Raw genomic sequence first — 19289 nt, forward strand, 5'->3', positions numbered from 1 at the left:
GGTTCTTCCAGCAATGTGCGATTGTGTTTATTCCAGCAGGCAGACAGTCGCCGTCAGTGCAGTCTTGCAATCTCGCTGTTACCAGTTACTATAGCTCCTCTGATAACACTATGTAACACAATTTGTGTTCCTGGGTAGTGAGTGTTATTAACTAATTGCTTATGCCTCAAAAGTATAGAAAATGGCTATTATTCCCCACAAACTTTGCTTTTGTGACCAGGACAGTGATATTTTGAAATTGACCTATTTCCAATGAGAAAACGGGCGAATTTGTGTCTTTTCGTTCACATAAAGTCAGAAAAAAACAACATATGAATCCAAATTAACATGTATTTATACTAAAGTAATACAAAAATGACTACAAAAGATTTAGAAGTGAGTAGTTTTTCGAGATTTACGATTATACTGTAAATCACTTTCACTAATCAGCCCCCAAATGTAGTCTCCCATCATGTTCTCGTTATACTGTCCTTGGTAGCGGCGTTCAAAGTCCAGTATATCCTGGTGGAAGCGCTCGCCTTGCTCCTCCGAGTACGCTCCCATGTTCTCCTTGAATTTATCAAGATAAGCATCAAGGATATGGACTTTGAGGGACATCCTACAGCCCATTGTGCCTTAGTACTTCACCAGAGTCTCAACCAGCTCCACATAGTTTTCGGCCTTGTGATTGCCCAGGAAGCCCCGAACCGCTGCGACAAAGCTGTTCCAAGCCGCTTTCTCCTTACTAGTGAGCTTCTTGGGGAATTCATTGCACTCCAGGATCTTCTTTATCTGTGGTCCGACGAAGACACCGGCTTTGACCTTTGCCTCAGACAGCTTAGGGAAGAAGTCTTGAAGGTACTTGAAGGTTGCCGACTCCTTATCTAGAGCTCTGACAAATTGTTTCATAAGGCCCAATTTGATGTGCAGTGGTGGCATCAGCACCTTCCGGGGGTCCACCAGTGGCTCCCACTTGACGTTGTTCCTCCCCACAGAGAACTCGGTCCGCTGTGGCCAGTCCCGCCTGTGGCACTGCGCCTTGGTGTCCCTGCTGTCCCAAAGACAAAGATAGCAGGGAAACTTGGTAAAACCGCCTTGGAGACCCATCAGGAATGCCACCATTTTGAAGTCTCCTATGACCTTGATGCCATCTCAGAAAAATGCAGATATGTATCCACTTAGGCAGCTGGAACTAAACTGAACTGGTGGGCTTAAGGCCCCTGTATTTATTCTACTATTTATATTACTGGAAAGTTCTAGAAAGTTCTAGAAGTTACTCCAAGTTTACTCAGCACTGAATCTATCTGGAATGTTCTGGAAAATAGGTACATTTCAAAATATCACTGTCCTGGTCACAAAAGCAAAGTTTGTGGGGAATAATAGCCATTTTCTATACTTTTGAGGCATAAGCAATTAGGAAATAACACTTACTACCCAGGAACCAAAAAAAAAAAAAAAAATTGTTACACGGTGTAATCTTTTAAAACTAACAGTGTGTACAAACCTGCAAACACGTGTATCTTATACTGCATTCAAGCTTCTTTCAATGTTATCCAACACTGTTAGATTATAAACTTAATATTTGTAAGGGTTGGGGCAAGTAAATGAGCCCAGTCAGATTTAGTTTGGTTGGGCCAGATTGAAAGAACCATACATATAAGAACATAAGAAAGTTTACAAACGAGAGGAGGCCATTTAGCCTGTCTTGCTTGTTTGGTTGTTAGTAGCTTATTGATCCCAGAATCTCATCAAGCAGCTTCTTTAAGGATCCCAGGGTGTCAACTTCAACAACATTACTGGGGAGATGGTTCCAGACCCTCACAATTCTCTGTAAAAAAGTGCCTCCTATTTTTTGTTCTGAATGCCTTTTTATCTAATCTCCATTTGTGACCTCTGGTCCTTGTTTCTTTTTTCAGGTCAAAAAAGTCCCCATGGTCGACATTGTCTATACCTTTTAGGATTTTGAATGCTTGAATCAGATCACAGCGTAGGCTTCTTTGTTCAAGACTGAATAGATTCAATTCTTTAAGGCTGCCTGCATACAACATGCCTTTTAAACCCGGGATGATTCTGGTTGCTCTTCTTTGCACTCTTTCTAGAGCAGCAATATCCTTTTTGTAACGAGGTGACCAGAACTGAACACAATATTCTAGGTGAGGTCTTACTAATGCATTGTAAAGTTTTAACTTTACTTCCCTTGATTTGAATTCAACACTTCTCACAATATATCCAAGCATCTTGTTGGCCTTTTTTATAGCTTCCCCACATTGTCTAGATGAAGACATTTCTGAATCAACATAAACTCCTAGGTCTTTTTCATAGATTCCTTCTTCATTTCAGTATCTCCCATATGATATTTATAATGCACATTTTTATTGCCTGCGTGCAGTACTTTACGCTTTTCTCTATTAAATGTAATTTGCCATGTGTCTGCCCAGTTCTGAATGCTGTCTAGATCATTTTGAATGACCTTTGCTGCTGCAACAGTGTTTGCCACTCCTCCTGTTTTTGTGTCGTCTGCAAATTTAACAGGTTTGCTTACTATACCAGAATCTAAATCATTAATGTAGATTAGGAATAGTAGAAGACCTAATACTGATCCCTGTGGTACTCCACTGGTTACCTCGCTCCATTTTGAGGTTTCTCCTCTAATCAGTACTTTCTGTTTTCTACATGTTAACCACTCCCTAATCCATGTGCATGCATTTCCTTGAATCCCTACTGCGTTCAGTTTGAGCATTAATCTTTTATGCGGGACTTTGTCAAAAGCTTTCTGGAAATCTAAATAAACCATGTCGTATGCTTTGCAATTATCCATTGTCGATGTTGCATCCTCAAAAAAATCAAGCAGGTTAGTTAGACATGATCTCCCTTTCCTAAAACCATGCTGACTGTCTCCCAGGATATTGTTACCATATAGGTAATTTTCCATTTTGGATGTTATTATAGTTTCCATAAGTTCAAATATAATAGAAGTCAGGCTTATTGGTCTGTAGTTACCTGGTTCGGTTTTGTCTCCCATTTTGTGGATCGGTATTATACTTGGATTAGCACTTCGAAATCCTATGGAAAGCATTGTGTTGCTGCAAGCAGCATCTTGTCAAAATGAAAAGCAAAACAACTATAGTAATAAGCACTTGTAGTGCTCTCTTCCAGTGGGCACAATATTGAGGAAAGGACTAGTCTAGCATGTTACTGATAGAGATGTGAATGAAAAAGCAGTGTTACTGCAATCTCACCCTGAGCCCTACATTTTCAGCACTGTACTAGCAGTGAATTAATATTTAATTGGTGATAAAGTAGGGCCTGGATTAAATCAAATTGATGGCAGTGCAATTACCAATATAAAGTGGTGCTGCCTTACATTTTGATGTGATCCCCTCAGATTCATTTGTACTGTGCTTCAAGAGTGCTCTGTACCTCCAGGTCTCAGAACTTTCTTTAAGGTAGGTGGAAGGGAATATAAATAATACTTTATTATAGACGCACGCACTTGGACTGTATGAAAGAACGTTGGTGTGCTGGTATGTAGTGTAGCTCCATGCATCCCTGATACAGTGTTATAGTGACTTGGAATGCACCGTGTTAGTTTCAGTAGGAAATGCTCATATTAATAAATTGACTATATTTGCATCATGGCCATTCTAAAGTTTTGTGGTGGATATTATTTTCAGATTTAAATACAATTATAAGTAATTTCCAATCTTTAAAATCAAGTGTTGTACAAATAATGTAAAACAAGCTCAACTTTTCTCTATGGATAACAATAAATTACTTCTAGGATCCTACAAACACACACACACACACACACACACACACACACAAGAAAACGACATTACATTCAATATACAGTACAGTACTTAAAACTCATTAATTAAATATTTGTGACTAGGCCCAGTATTCCTGAACTAAAGGAATTGCATGTAATTATTATTTAAACATTAAGCTTGTTATGCTGAAAATAAAATCTTTGAAAGGCTTTGAACTGGTCTGTTTTGCTATTTAATGAGTATAAAGCAGTCCAGTAGGTTCCTGTTTCCAGAATATGCAATGGTTGAAATGGTCGTGGTCATATCATCAAAACAGATTCAGACAGTTACTGGGGCCTGTGGTGGTATCACAAAGTGTTTTTTAAATTTGTTTTATACCACCTCACTTGTTTTATTCTGTAAAATTGTTTAACGTTTACCTTCTGAAAATGTATTGATCCTGTGAAAGTACAATAATAAAATAAATAATTAAAACAATTATATATAATTATAGGGCAGCTGGCTCTTTGAGCATATATATATATATATATATATATATATATATATATATATATATATATATATATATATATATGTATATAAAAGAAAAAAGAGAAAAGGATATTTCAGGTACTTAAAAAGGTAGAATAATTGATTACAAATCAATTATCAGGTTGTTTCGGACTATAACGTCCTGATAAGAAATATCTGTTTCTCTTTTTTTCTTTTTTCTTATTGATTATTTTGGTACACAGTAGTTTTCCTTTTTCTCAAACGTTATATATATATATAGATAGATAGATTTTTCAGATTTAATTGCAAACCTTAAAGATTTATTTTGGATTTATCTGTCAGCTAAATGTTGACTGGCCAAGTGTAAAAATCAGATTTAAGTTTAATGTATTTTGTCGCTGATTTATTTGTTAGATTTCCAAATTTAACATGTCAGCTAAATGTTGATTTGCCGAGTGTAAAAAAAAAACCCAGAAAGAAAGTGATTTCTATAATTGTTCTATTGAAATATATAAATTAAAGCAAAGATTCAGCTTTATATAAAACCAAAATAAGATGCTGTGGCAGGGATGAAGCCCTGCCACTGTAAATAATCTAAAATGTAATGTTTTTGTAAATAATATTTGTATATTAATTTAATAATGTATGTGAATGGTGTTTGGCAGAGATGGGGTTAAAACATGTCCCTGCCAAACACGTGTAATGTGACCAGAGTTAATTGTCTGATTGCTGATTAGCTCTGGCCACATACTATAAAAATCATTCAGAGGCTGTACCTCTGGGCGATTGATATGTTGCAGCATTCATTGATCCTTCTACAATACAAAGGTTGCCAGCGCCTGAGAAAGACAAGCAAGCCCATCCCACTACCTCAACCATGTTTAACACTGGGCATGATGAACTTTTGATGAACTCTTCCTCCAAACATATTGTTGCTTTCTTGGTGAAAAAAGTTTTGGATTTGTCTGATCACTTTATATTTTGCAATTTTCTAATAAAATCAGTTCTGAAATACTGTACACATTTTCAATTTTCCTTTTACTGTACTTAATATTTTTGTCTAAAGAAATTCATTTTAACTTCATAATGTGACTGAATTTGCTGTTACACTGTATAATGTTGTGTATATATAATATATTGTATTTTAATGTTTGAAAAACACTGTAAGTTGCCTTGGATAAAGGTGTCTGCCAAGATGATGACCAGTGGGACGATTAGTGTATTTCCTCTCTATAGCGTTAAGACACTAAGGGGTAGATGTACTAAAGTGTTGTGTCTGTCGCAGTCGTTGCAAACCACATGCAAACCAGTCGGAAGTGTAACGTGAAATGTACTAAACAAACGCAACGCTGTTAGCATCATTTTAACAAATACTTTGCAGCCGCAGTTCTTATTTGCGCTTTAGCCTTAAATTAATATGTAATTCTGGGTGTACCTGCAGAAATTCACAAAAACAGGATGGAGACAGTGCAAATGAGGGATCAAAAATATTATAATGAGATGTAGTAAAGCTGCGTTCAATTGCGACACTTACAATTGCATCAGTTTGTTAAGAACTTTTGAAAGCACGTTTTAAACAGTCACATTTGTTGCTGGAATTTCCCAGTCAGCTTTTTCTTTTGTGTTGCCAGTTGTGCTCAATGTATTTTTGAGACGAACACCCAAGTACCTAATTTTCACTAAAGTCAGGGTGTACTTACAAGCCTTGAAAACAAATTTCTATGACATTTCTGGTTTTCCCAGCGTGTTGGGAGCAATAGACTGCACACATGTGCCACTAACACCTCCAGCTCATTGTGAGCATCTGTGTAGGATCTATTGTGTGTTAATTGTCTAGGCTACTAAGCAGACCAAGTTAAAAATAATAATAATAATAATAAAAATAAAATAAAAAAAAAACCCTAAAATCATTTAGTTTCAATTTAAAATAATCTTTTATTCGCATTGTACACCAATGTGTACAATGCAGCAGCATGATAGGCCTACTGTAGAGATTTATATTTTTACATAATGTAAGGTGTAGCCTACCCAAAACACATTAGTGTTATTTCAGTGCAATGATTTACATTTAAAATACATTGAGAACTGTAAATGTATGTGTGTGTGATTTTATTGTATTGTTTTTAAACCCGACACCTCCTTATGTTGGACTCATTATGTGACCATTGTGTTGGACTCATGTCCGGTTTCGCAAGGGGCTACTGTATGATTATGAAAAGCTTTTTGGGGGTGAAGGTTGGGGCCCCACTATAGAATCTGATGGGATTAAACTGCCTTTCATTTTTTATATATATATATGTAACAGTATTAAAATAGGTACAATGAAGACGGAACAGAATGCATTGTACAGATGATGTTTACATTTAACAAAAACAATGTTATTTTGATTCTTGCACCTTTCCATGTATAGATGTTATACTTATGGCACCCTCTGCTGCAGCAAACCACAACTTAACTGCCGCTATTTTATTTGAAAAAATGTCGCACAACTCTCGCTAGAGATCTCGCTAAGATGACGGAAATAATATTTAAATTAGTATATTGTGGCTCTCTTCATTATGATTTCCATTCCATGAGGGTAGATGTAAAACTTCATGCTGATTTGAACTCGGCTCTCGCCAAGATAAGCACCAACTAAGACGTAGCTTTACAGTAAACTAATGTGATCCATCTGCGTCTCCATCCATTTGCATTTCCTTCCATATGATGATGTAGATATCCTTCTGCCTGGTGTTGATGGCTGAAGTATAGTGCTTGCTCCAGGGATCAGCTTATTTTGCTTCCCTAGCGTATCAGCACACACAACGGCTGCGATGCTGGCTCCGGGGATCAACCACAGTGCGGTCTCCCCAGCGCATCAACATGACAACGGTCTGGATTGAGCTAAGTAGGGTACATCCCTGGGGTCTTCAAGTGGGCACCTTCTATCCTCTGTGTTTCATCAACTAGCCCACAACACCTCAAGAGGGCAGTGATTCTGGCGTCCCAGCATCCCCCCCCCTCCGTCCCCCACTCAACTCAGCCCAGCTTACTTACCCGTACATCAGTGTTTATTTCTTTTTATTGTGCTTGAGATCCCCAACCAGAATCTTTCCGTCTCAACCACAGCCAGTTGCTGCTCCTCTCTGCTGCTTCAGATAAGTTCTTCACTGTGTGACACAACTCTTGGCCATTGAATCGGACGTCTCTGAGAAACCGGGTTATAGAGTGTGCCACAAATCCTTGACAACCCACCTCCACTGGGTAAACCCGGACTCTCCATCCTCGCTGCTTTTTTTATTATTATTATTTTGCATTCAAAAACAAAATCATGTACAATAAAGTTTTATTGAACAGTGAGATTTTAGAATTGCACAATCACACACAGAAGATGGAGAACAAAAACTGAACAGCAATATAATTCAAAATAGAATCCCCCTCTCTACAAACCAACAAGGATTCCCAGTTTCTCTAGATTCTGACTTTTAGCTTGTTCCACCGCCTTGGTTGCAGCCTGAAAAACAAAATAATTTTACGTTGTCACATAATTTTTAAATGAATTTATCCCAAATGTCTGACTTGCCATGTTTCTTCTGTGACTCTATACTCTTAAATAGAAACTTCTACGTCTTCAGGGTTCAAAACCACAGACAGCAAGCTGATCAGGACAGCCATGATAAAGAAGGTATTTGCTAGAACACCTTGAATCAAACATGTGTGGGGGTGGGGGGTGGGGGGTGGGGGGTGGCAGCAGAAAAAATAAGATAAACCCCTCAATAAAAGCAGACCTTGCCTGCAGTTATCCACATACTACAAGGCATGTGATGGCACGTATGGAAAAGTCAGGAGAAACCTCACGTGTATAATCCCCATTGCACTGCAACAGAAAGCACACACCCAGTTGTCACTTGTTTGGGTCACAGAAGCAGATAATGTCAGACACACAAGTACAGAGACCCAGCTCGCATTTAAAAAGGTGGTCTGTGAGGAGAGAAGTTGAAGAGATTCTGCTTTTTGAAAAGGGAACAGGCTTCAGATGAGTGTTCACACACAGCAGAAGAAACCAGAACAGGTAGGCTTAAGTAACTAGATTTGGCAGGGTTCAACAGGACTTCCTTTGAACACCTTGGCTCAAAGAACTGCAAGCTGTGGTAACAAGAGTCCTGTTTTCTAAGCAGGAGGAATTCATCCAGATTGAGTACTCTTTCAAACTACTTGACTGAACACACTGTAGAAGTGCACCTGCACCATTGTATCTGTCTATTAATAGTGTAGAAGACCATACATAGAATAAAAAACACTAGCTACTGATTTTTTTTTAATTTTTTAATTTTGCATTCAAAAACAAAATCATGTACAAAAAAGTTTTATTGAACAATGAGATTTTACACAAATCACACAGAAGATGGAGAACAAAAACTTAACAGCAATACAATTCAAAATAGAACATGGAACCCCACCCCCCCCCCTCCAAACCATCAGGCAATTTCAATTATTTGTATTTTTTTTATATATAAAAAAATAGAACTTCCAATATCTTAAATAACACACTTAAGTGCTTAACTGGAGGACAACAGTTTAAAACACCTCCGCAACTCTTAATGAAGACTATATACATTGGTTTAGTAATGAAGATAACCACACCTAGATTGAACAAACTTGGTTTATTCAGAGAATCCAAAGAGAACTTCACTGCACTAATATCTCTTGCTTGCTCCGCGTCGTGCCAGCAAGTCAGCCATGTCATTCCCTGCATCACCCGAATGTCCAGGGACATGCGTCTGAAAAGAAAAGACAGTTAAAATCAGACATCAAGTATACAACATCCAAAACAATCTCATTTTGTCCTTGAGATCAGTTAAAAGTGTATGACACACACAGTATTCACTGCAACTGTGGGGGATTCAGAGCTTTTCAGTTATTGGCCATTAAACTGGAATAAGCCACTCATGTTACAGCTTCAGTGGTGCTGAAAACAAAAGTTAAAAAAAAAAAACAGTTTTAAACGCCGATAGTAATGGATAAATGAGACCCCTTAATGCAGCCTGGCAAGGTACAAAAAGGGAGTTGTACGAGAACATCTCTAGAAACCATAAAATGGGGAGGATTACAGTCACGAGGAAGGAGGAAAACAAGCCCAAAGACCATTAATGTAAAATGGAAACACTTACCCAGGTGATGTCCATGCCACGGGAGACACGGTCAAGATTTTGGAAATCTTCTTTGTTGACAACAGGACCTCCAGTGCTTAGAGTCCAATCATTTTTCTTCCAATTGTGAATCCATTTTGTAGCTCCTTAAAAGATTATATTGCATTTAATCAGTGCATGCATACATGCATTTTGAAGTGTACAGGAGGTCAGACTCAATGATAAATAAGTACTATTGCACACTGCATCAGTTTCTTCAACCCATTTAATATACAAGTTAAAAAGCAAACATGCAATTCTTATTTCATCACAGCAAGATCTGTCAGTTTATTAAATGACAGCAAAGCAACAATATTTACTGCTGGTACTGCATTTACTTAGACAAAGACAATAGGAGCACATGATTTTATATCAAAGTAACCATACCATTTATTGTAAACTTGCTGTCGGTTCGGATTTCCAGCTTCTTTATATTTTGACTTTTAGCTTGTTGCACCGCCTTGGTTGCAGCCTGAAAAACAAAATCATTTTACAGTTGTCACATTTTTTAAATTTTTTTAATGAATTTCCCAAATGTCTGACTTGCCATCTTTCTTCTGTGACTGTATACTCTTAAATAGAAACTTCTACATCTTCAGGGTTCAAAACCACAGACCGCAAGCTGATACAGCAGTGACACAGTCTGCATATGTGACGGTCACAGAAAGACAACGAGCCCTGCGATTCTCTGACCTGACTTGACCTGGATTCAGAGCGCGATAGAAATATTTAGCTCCAAGAGAGAAGCCCAGAGAAAATAATTAGGAATTTCCTGATTAGTCTACTCTTGGTAAACAGATGACAGATTTTGTCTGTTCCTGCAAATTACCACAATCTAACATTTTTTTTTTTTATAAATTTAGTCGTTGCCAATTATTTTTTTATTATTTTCTCCCCAATTTGAAATGCCCAATTATTTTTAGGCTCAGCTCACCGCTACCACCCCTGCGCTGACTCGGGAGGGGCGAAGATGAACACACGCTGTCCTCCGAAGCGTGTGCCGTCAGCCGCCCGCTTCGGCCAATTGAGCGCCGCCCCCTGGGAGCTCCCGTCCACGGTCGGCTGTGGAATAGCCAGGATTCGAACTCGCGATGTCCAGGCTATAGAGCGCATCCTGCACGCTATTACATCCACTGGTCCCACAGGAACCCAGTCCCGCAGCAGGGCTCTGCTACAGCCTGCAAATTAACCCAAAGTCAGTCATTAGGACCACGAGATGTGTCAAGTCATAAATTTAAAGATCAATGGAAGTGGTCATCCCCAGCCCAGAGCCCAGTCTGTCAACCAGGCACAGCAAATTTCAGCACATATGTATGAGGACTGTTGCCTGCGACCACTGAAATGTAATGGGTCATTTATTAAAAAAAAAAAAAAAAATAGTATTTTTTGTTTATATATATATATATAGACACACACACACCCTCTAACACTTCAACTCACTTGTATTTCTGCTCTCTGGTTGGTCTGTCTTCCTGAAAGTCCTTCACTTGTATTACTAAAATACATAAAATCTCCAATTAAGATGTAGTTGCATTGGAAATAGGATTTCACTACTGCATGTGTTAAGGGTCATCGATCCCGCAAGTGCTTGGTGAGACGCTCTTCCCCACCCCCCCATATCATGCAATTTTACTGAACTTTGTATTCCAATAGCATTCATGTTTTTCAACTTACAGAGGGTGGTCCTCTCCCCAGAACACACCAAGTCCAGCTTTTGCTCCATACTGACCATTTCTCTCACAGCAGCCATCAGTGTAAACTACTGCTCGTTGTCCTAAAAAACAAAAGTTAAACACCAATTACATTACTTAGAAGAAAACAGAATACCAATGGCTGTGCAGTTTATATTGCACATTGAGCACTGGGTCAAAAGCACAAAGCAGCAAGTTATGGTAACGTTTGTAATGGGTGATCCGATGCCAAATATGCAATATGTCCTGTATTTTATGTATTAATCATTGTTCCTCATTATCTTTTAAAGCGCTTTGTGATGGTGGTCCACTATGAAAGGCGCTATATAAAATAAAGATTAATTGAAATAAAACCAAAGCAATGTGCTCTTCCTGGCAGGAAGCTGCTAGAGCAGGGATAAACGATGTAAAAAAAAAAAAAAAACTTGCCGAGAGCCTGGAGATACAAAAAGTACTCCGAATTCTATACATGTGAAACAATGCAATTCTTTTTCTTCACATTTAAAAAGGAGACATTTATGCCCACATTTAAACTGGGACAAGTCACATTAAAACCAACAGAACTACACAAAAGTAATTCATACCAGAGCTTGAAGATGGGCTTGCATCCCAGGACCTGGAACCAGAGCCTGAAGATGGGCTTGCATCCCAGGACCTGGAACCAGAGCCTGAAGATGGGCTTGCATCCCAGGACCTAGAACCAGAGCTTGAAGATGGGCTTGCATCCCAGGACCTGGAACCAGAGCTTGAACCACGGTCATTTACAAAAGCACAGGCTTCTTCTCTGGAACCAAACTTCTTAAAACTGGCATTGGAATATCCATCTACCTGGTCTCTACAATGATCCCTGTTGCAGAAGAAAGCCATTTTCATGATACTGTACCAGGGCATTTCATTTTTGCTTTACCACAGTCACTTTGACAAAGTCAAATACTGCAGTAAAGAAAGACCAAGCCAGCTGAGTTTAATAGTTAACTTACCATGTTGAGTAAACACCACAGTTTCTTCCATTCTTTACAGCGTAATAGCTCATCTTTTTAAAGTCTCTGTAAGAATTAAATTGACAGTCATCTCATTTGCAGTATGTGTGTACATAGATGCATATGGAACCAGTACCCACACAAGTGTACTCTTTCCAAAAGAGCATTTCAAGGAAGCAATGGACAACTGCACTTTATGGCCTGATATAAATATAAAATTTAAACAAAAAAAAACGCCTTAAATATAATTATAATAAAATGACTGTTGAACATACTGTAGCGTTTCAGGTGAACAAACAAACAAACAAACAAACAAACGAGGCAGAGGACCGCAGCAAGATCTCAAATCAAGTTTATTCACAGAAGGTTAGGATACCACAACACAGCCCCGAGCTGCTGGCGGTGTCATGGCAAATTTTGCCCCCCTGCCAAATTTGTCCCCCCCTGAGTCATGTGACATGTCAGCGTTCTGTTGCTATGCGCGTCACTGCTTTTGCTCCACAGATCTTGACACTGACAGTTGGCGCCGTCATACAATTGTAATCAAATCATTTCTCTTTTTACAATACAAATTTGTAATACTGTGTTTTCCCCCCTCAGAAAACTACATTTATCAATCGATATGGATCACTTGAGAGCGGTATATCGCTATCTCAGCACAGGTGAGTATCCTGAAAAAGCCACCAAAGAAGAGAAGAGGGGTATCAGAAAGAAAGCCAGTACATTCGTTTTGAAAGGTAAAAAAAAAAAAATATATATATCGAAAATTAATATTAATACATTATAAGTTATTGAAGCCGTCCTGTATTTTTGAAGATGTACATAGACATTTAAATAAATGATAAACGTGTGTGTGTGTGTAATATATATATATATATATATATATATATATATATATATATATATATATATATATATAATATGAAAGAAAAGGTTTAAAAGATTAAAACATCTCTCTAACTAATAGCAGAAATGTGAGTACCAGAAAACAGAATTTGTATTAAAGAAGAATATATAAATATATATATAAATTATGTAACTTAAGAGTCTAAGAAATGACCATTATAAAGGGCAGAGACAGTTTTCCACATGTCAGTATTGTCAGTGGTTCTGATTCTTTTAGCTCATTCTTTTTAAAAACATTCATTTAAAAATCTCCACTCATTGAAGTATTTACTGTAGTATTATCTTTACTTTTGTTTTATCTGTCAGGTAGGTACCTGTATGTCCCTGAGAAGAATGGAGAGTGTCTCCGTAGGGTTGTGACTGATGAAGAGGAGAAGACTGCCATTCTCAATGAAGTTCACGCAGGACACTTTGGGATCAAGAGAATGATGGGGAAAATCAATCAACGATTTTACTGGAAAGGGATTGTAAAGGACGTGGAGCAATGGGTACTTTTTTATTTTTTAAAAACCTAATTTTTTTGCTTCTTGTCGCTTTTCCATTCATGATTTAAGTATTACTTGTTTCATCATTACTGTATCCCTTAAGATCCTGAATTGTGAAGCATGCCAGAGATTTGAGAGGGTGAAGACTGTTGCCCCAGAACTGAAGCCAGTCAAAGTTGTTTCTCCATGGTACATGATCGGTGAGTATTACATCATTAAACTTTTATAGTGAGGTCAGACAAAGAATGGAAGAACATACATAATTTAAATGTAGTCTGTAATATGTAGAAAACTAAGAGCTTAGTCTGGTAACAAACTTTCTTGATAGCCAGTTAAACAGATTGTAAGCACATGCTCACAAAACATCATTTGAACCTTGGAAGCATCCAGAACATTGTGCTGGGACAAAACATGTGGCTGGATGATGAGGTGATGGACCACAGCCAGGCTCTTCTACGTAGACAGTACCCACAGGTTGACACACCAGCCTGACACAGCTGACCTCCTTCAGCTCACCGGCTCAGGGATTTGTACAGATTCTTAATGTGTCTGGCAATCACTGGGTCACGGTAAGTAACATAGGCTGTGAGGAAGGTACTTTAAATGTGTATGACTCTTTGGGAATTAATAATAACCATGATTTCCGTTCCCAGGTCGGATCACTGCTGCAGTACAGTGGAAAGACAGTTCGGATCGTGTGGCCACATGTACAGCAGCAGCAGGGATGTAGTGACTGTGGACTGTTTACCATCGCAAACAGCCTCACACTCTGCATGGGTGGAGATCCAGGTAAGTTATGTTATGATCAAAAGCAAATGCGTGATCATCTTTTTTTTTGTTTTGTAGCTGGATCTCTTACTCCTTTCCCGAGCTGTGAGAGAACTCCCCTCCCAGAGGTACATTTCTGTGATGTGGAGGTCTACTGCACATGCAGACCATACAGGATTGGACTCGAGCTGATGGTGGAATGCGGGAGGTGTGGCGAATGGTTCCATGGCCAGTGTGAAGATCTACAGCCAGATGACCTCATAAGTATGGAGGAGTATATGTGCTCCATTTGCAGAGTTACACACACGGGTAAGTATGGTAAGTAAAGGTGAAACAGATTTATTATTTTGTTTTTTACTATATGTTTTTCTGAACATTTTATACTAAGCATTCCAGCTTAGTATATTATACTAACACTAAAATTTGGTAATGCTTGTCAAACAACTTTACCATAATTTATAGCTATTTACATATGTACAGTAGGGCATTGTTAATAAGGCTCATTGTCTTCAGTGTTTATTTTTCATGAGCACACAAACTACTACTTATTTTGAAGACTGCTTACGCATTAAGTCCTGGATAGCACTTTTACAATGGAAATATGCAACCTGAACATGTACTGATCATGTTTTATTGTGAAGAATACAGAAAATAAAGTTGGTTACATTTTTCAACATGTTGTGCCTTTTTTGTGAATGTCTTTCTGGTTCTGACTACTACAACTGATACACAACTCACTAAATTATTGAGTTCAGATTTCTGCTTGCCATGCAGTGCTCTGTTAAGGGTTCACCAGCACTAAGACTGGACAACTCGGATCTAGATTGACTTCTACTCTAGCATTTACACAAATCTGACATCCTCTATGCTTCATTAGTTAAGAGCCTGAATTATACACACTAAAGTCAGGGACAATATGTAGTGGTTAACAATCACATTGCTTCTAGTTCCAAATTTGTACTTTTGAGTGTTGGAAGTTATGGAAGAAACATTCTTATTTTATAGCATATGATATAATTTGGCTTCATACATATTTAACAAATGCATATATAGTATTACTGATAACAAAGGAACAACAACCAATCTGCAGACCTGCTTTGAGAAATGACAGGCTCCATTCCAGGATGATGCCAATGATCTGACAAACACTGTAGGAAGTGGCAACACATACAATGAGGGTGTATTACTTCATTTTTTTTATTACAAGTTATATGGTTAAACTAAGAGAAATTTTTTGCAGATTTAGTGCAAGACCATGCATGAATAATGCTAAATATTAAACATTTTGACCTGTTAATTCCTTTAATTTTTGACATTCCCTAAATATTTCTCACAATATACACTGAAGCTACTGTATAACCTATATTAATCATACTGCCTTATTGGAGTAAATAACAATATTTGTTGATCACAAACTTATTGGCACATTTTCAATTAAAGTCTGTAAGTTAAGGTTAGTCTTAATTGAGTTAGTCACTATTAATCAATTAGAAACCACTACATATCAATTTAGCAATATTATAAAAAAATTAAAAAAAAAAAACATTAGCTGTAAAACACGCACATAAACTGAAGCAAAATAGTTTGTGCACTTAGCACAGCATGGTCAAAACAAAGGAGTTGGATCTAGATGTGAGAAAAGCACTTGTTACAGTAACTACTACAGCAGAAGGGGAATCGATAAAGAGCGTTGTGGATAAAAAAAAAATCGTAATACAAAAATCCACAATAATCAAGAAGTATTTGAAGACTAATTCAACTGAAACGATGGAAAGAAGTGGACGTCCCAGGAAAATTACGACTATAGCATAAAGAATTGTTCGAGCTGCTCGCAAAAATCCAAGGATTTAAAGAAACATCTGGTATAGCAGTGTATGAAATAACTATACAGTCATCTAAACACAAAAGGCTTATACGCGACCTTAATGGTAACCACATTTGACAACAATTCAAATAAAAAAATAAAAAGCGTCTTGAATGATCTTTAGTTAAGGGTGTCAATAATTTTGTCTGCAACTGTATGTAATCATGACAACTCCCTGATTGTGATCCACAAGTATAGCAAGACTAAACATCAACATGACTACCCACAAATATGTGTAGAAATTATTACCAGACTATACTTCTAACTTATTGTTTGTTATAAACATTTTGTTTATTTAAAAAGTTACAATTTTAATATAACGTTTGCGTTACAGTTGTGATCATTTAAGCTGTTCTACTTTATTATTTATTAGCATATATGTAATTAAACAATATTTAATGTATTTTATATTTACTGTAAAAGCTCTTATGTAATCACGTGAAGAGCAATCAAATAAAATACAACCATTTTTATGATACAAAAAACATTGTTAAATATTAAAAATAAATATAATACGAATAAATGTAAAAAAAACACGCAAACGTAATTTTCAGTAAGTAAAACAAAAGCAATCAAATTAAATACAACCATTTATGATACAAAAAACATTGATAAATATAAAAAAATAAATATAATACGACTAAATGCGAATAAAAAAGCAAACGTAACTTTCAGTAAGTAAAATGCCGAGATGTTTTACCCTATCCTCTCTTCGCATCGCGAAACTTAATCGTCACGTGACTCGTACGCTAATATGTCACATGACTCAGGGGGGGACAAATTTGGCAGGGGGGCCAAATTTGCCATGACACCGGCAGCTCCTAAATAGAGACATCCCCCCCGTGCACGTGACAGCCCAGACAGCGCGCGAACACTGCCTAGACAAAGCGCTCTTTACTCAGATTCATGCAGGGTGACACATAAACGGCGGGAAAGACAGGACAACGCGCGCTCACGCACACGGACACACAGACACTAAGCGCAGATAGCTACAATACTAAACAACATTTAGTGCAGAGACAATTATTGAAAAAAAACGTACTTATTGATGGTTAATAAGTGGGAAGGACACCAAGAGCACTCTAAAAAGCAAGAAATTGCTATTAGTGTAAAAAGGTTAACACAAACAATTATTTCATCCAACTTCAAATTTAGTAGCCTACACGATGAAAATTACCATTTTGCGATTAAAATGCAACTGAACATCACTGATTTATTTAATCATAGTTTATTTAAAACATGTGCTTTTACAATAAGAAATGTCGTTGAAAGTATTGGCCAAGCTCACGAGACAAAAAAAAAAAATGTTACAACATTCACACGCCGCCTCGTGATGAAAATGAACGCAATTACAATATATATATATATATATATATATATAAACTACAACATCCTTTTATATATGTTTTATTTATGTATGTATTTATTTATAAAAAAAAAATCGTAGTTCTACTTACATTTACTATCCGACAGCTTCCAAACACTAAACACAAGACCCACAATGCACGCCCCTCCCCCTGAATCACATTAACTATCTGGCGGGCTCATTATTTCTGGTTTCTGATTGGCTCTTACTATTGCGCATCTATACTGGGTTCGTTCAAGGCGGGGAACTCTTACAGCACTTCAGTTTATTTAATGTATATAGGCTGTTTGTAATGATGTGCATTTGAGGGTTTTGGAATCGGGTCCGAACCGGGTATCTATCATTGGAACCCGGTATTTTGGTTCCGATTCTGGTTCCCAAACTATGTAGATAAACATGTCCAAATGTTTGTATATACATATACAAGCGTTTGTCCTACAATTCTACGTCACTGTCAGCATAACGACCATATAAAGATTAGAAAGACCACAACAATCACAGAGCTAAAAACAATTAGTCCAAAACAAGGACAACAAAAAGAAAACGCAAATATAGTCTAGTTAAGTGATTGCTTTTTCAAAGTGTTAACTTTTCAATTATAGTTATCAAATTTATTTTTGACATAAATGTAAAGTATTGATCATTTTAGTGGTTTTATGTTGTTTTTTTTAAAAAATATTTATTAAAAACAAAACAACATAATAGTACTCACTGGAACCAGATCCTTGATATTTTTAATCTGGTTGGGATACACGGTTTCAAAAGAACCGGTTCGCACATCTCTAGCTGTAAAATAAATATCATCTCATCTCTGTAGTATATTATGCAAAAAACCCCCCCAAAAAAACAAGGTTCTGGAATAGAACGGAGTTGTACATTCCTCTACCGTATTGTAGGCTACTTTTAAGTGTGTAAACTGTACAATCATACTTTAAATGTACTGGTAATGTAATATTTTCCAAATAATTGTAATACTTAGAAGTTCAGTACACTTTCAAGTAGATGTGCGCAGTTGCATTTTCACGGATCTCTCAAGTGGCGAAACCGTAGAAGTGCAGCCGAATTCTGTTGCCTGATTTAACAAACTCGACTGGCCCAGATTAGAACTAGCAGAAAAATAAATAAATAATAATAAATACAAAAAAGTATACTGTATAAATCAAACATAAAATCCACCTTGTCCGAATTGTTGGTCAGTGAAGTTTGGACTAAACCATTATTTTAAATGTATTTTAATGGGCAGTCTATGTCTGACAGTCAATATTGACTGCTACACTTTTGTTTGTAATACAGTACATTACTTACAATTTAGAGGATAAAACTGGTTTTGTGTAGTATGAATACTCTGCAAAAGGGAGATACGATAGATTAAATCTTGGGGTTATTTATCTATTTTCTGTCTCCAAACACGCACCTCTCAAACGACATGCCGTAAACCAATACGGCACCGACGACAGACTTTTTTTTCTAACATGGCGTGACCCCTCACCCTTAGTTCCCAAGATCCTTCGGTGAAACGCGATTTTAGCAGCCACTCGCGAGACTTCGGTCTCTTCCTAGGCCGTCATTGACAGAGGTTGGTTGGGATTTTTATTTCAGTGATCTGATTTTTAAGTAAAAATGATATAAATGTTGAATTTTGGTTCTGTTTGTTGTCTACTTTCAAATCTGGACAAGGGGATTGATTAGATTAATACTTTTTTGTTCACGGATGGTGTTTCCCGTACTGTAAAAATTAGATGTTTAGTCTCCTAAAACTGAGTGGTCTGGAGGGTGGATGCAGAGAGGCAGAGGCTCAGGCCCATGTGCAAGTGTGGCAG

The 19289-nt window shown here is 37.3% G+C and overlaps 1 protein-coding gene across 5 annotated transcripts; it reads right to left on the reverse strand.

Moving 5' to 3' along the window:
• Positions 1-8550: 8550 nt before the first annotated feature.
• Positions 8551-18888, reverse strand: LOC117402729 (ribonuclease H1-like). 5 transcript variants are annotated; one of them, XM_059023614.1, is made up of 9 exons: positions 17561-17619; positions 13301-13395; positions 12081-12146; positions 11685-11947; positions 11084-11183; positions 10850-10904; positions 9797-9881; positions 9392-9516; positions 8551-9001 (listed from the first exon to the last, which is right to left on the reverse strand). In XM_059023614.1, exons 2-9 carry the CDS (start codon positions 13369-13371, stop codon positions 8918-8920), a joined length of 849 nt encoding a protein of 282 aa, XP_058879597.1. In that variant the 5' UTR covers positions 13372-13395; positions 17561-17619; the 3' UTR covers positions 8551-8917. The 5 variants fall into 5 exon arrangements, with proteins under 5 accessions (XP_058879597.1, XP_034777320.2, XP_033860033.3 ...); XM_034921429.2 differs by lacking the exons at positions 13301-13395; positions 17561-17619 and adding exons at positions 17146-17185; positions 18775-18888 and having other exon boundaries at positions 8552-9001; XM_034004142.3 differs by lacking the exon at positions 13301-13395 and adding an exon at positions 17146-17185 and having other exon boundaries at positions 8552-9001; positions 17561-17664.
• Positions 18889-19289: the final 401 nt, after the last annotated feature.

The sequence above is a fragment of the Acipenser ruthenus genome, chromosome 5, assembly GCF_902713425.1.
Source record: "Acipenser ruthenus chromosome 5, fAciRut3.2 maternal haplotype, whole genome shotgun sequence".
NCBI classification, from domain to species: domain Eukaryota; kingdom Metazoa; phylum Chordata; class Actinopteri; order Acipenseriformes; family Acipenseridae; genus Acipenser; species Acipenser ruthenus.

What these genes read in the sequence shown, in the direction of transcription:
- LOC117402729 (XM_059023614.1), bottom strand. Translation starts at nt 13,371, where the DNA reads ATGGCAGTCTTCTCCTCTTCATCAGTCACAACCCTACGGAGACACTCT. An exon ending in ACCAGAGAGCAGAAATACAA is followed by an intron (nt 9,882 to 10,849) that starts GTGAGTTGAAGT and finishes TTTGTTTTTCAG; the next exon opens with GCTGCAACCAAGGCGGTGCA. An exon ending in GTGGCATGGACATCACCTGG is followed by an intron (nt 9,002 to 9,391) that starts GTAAGTGTTTCC and finishes TTTTCTTTTCAG; the next exon opens with ACGCATGTCCCTGGACATTC.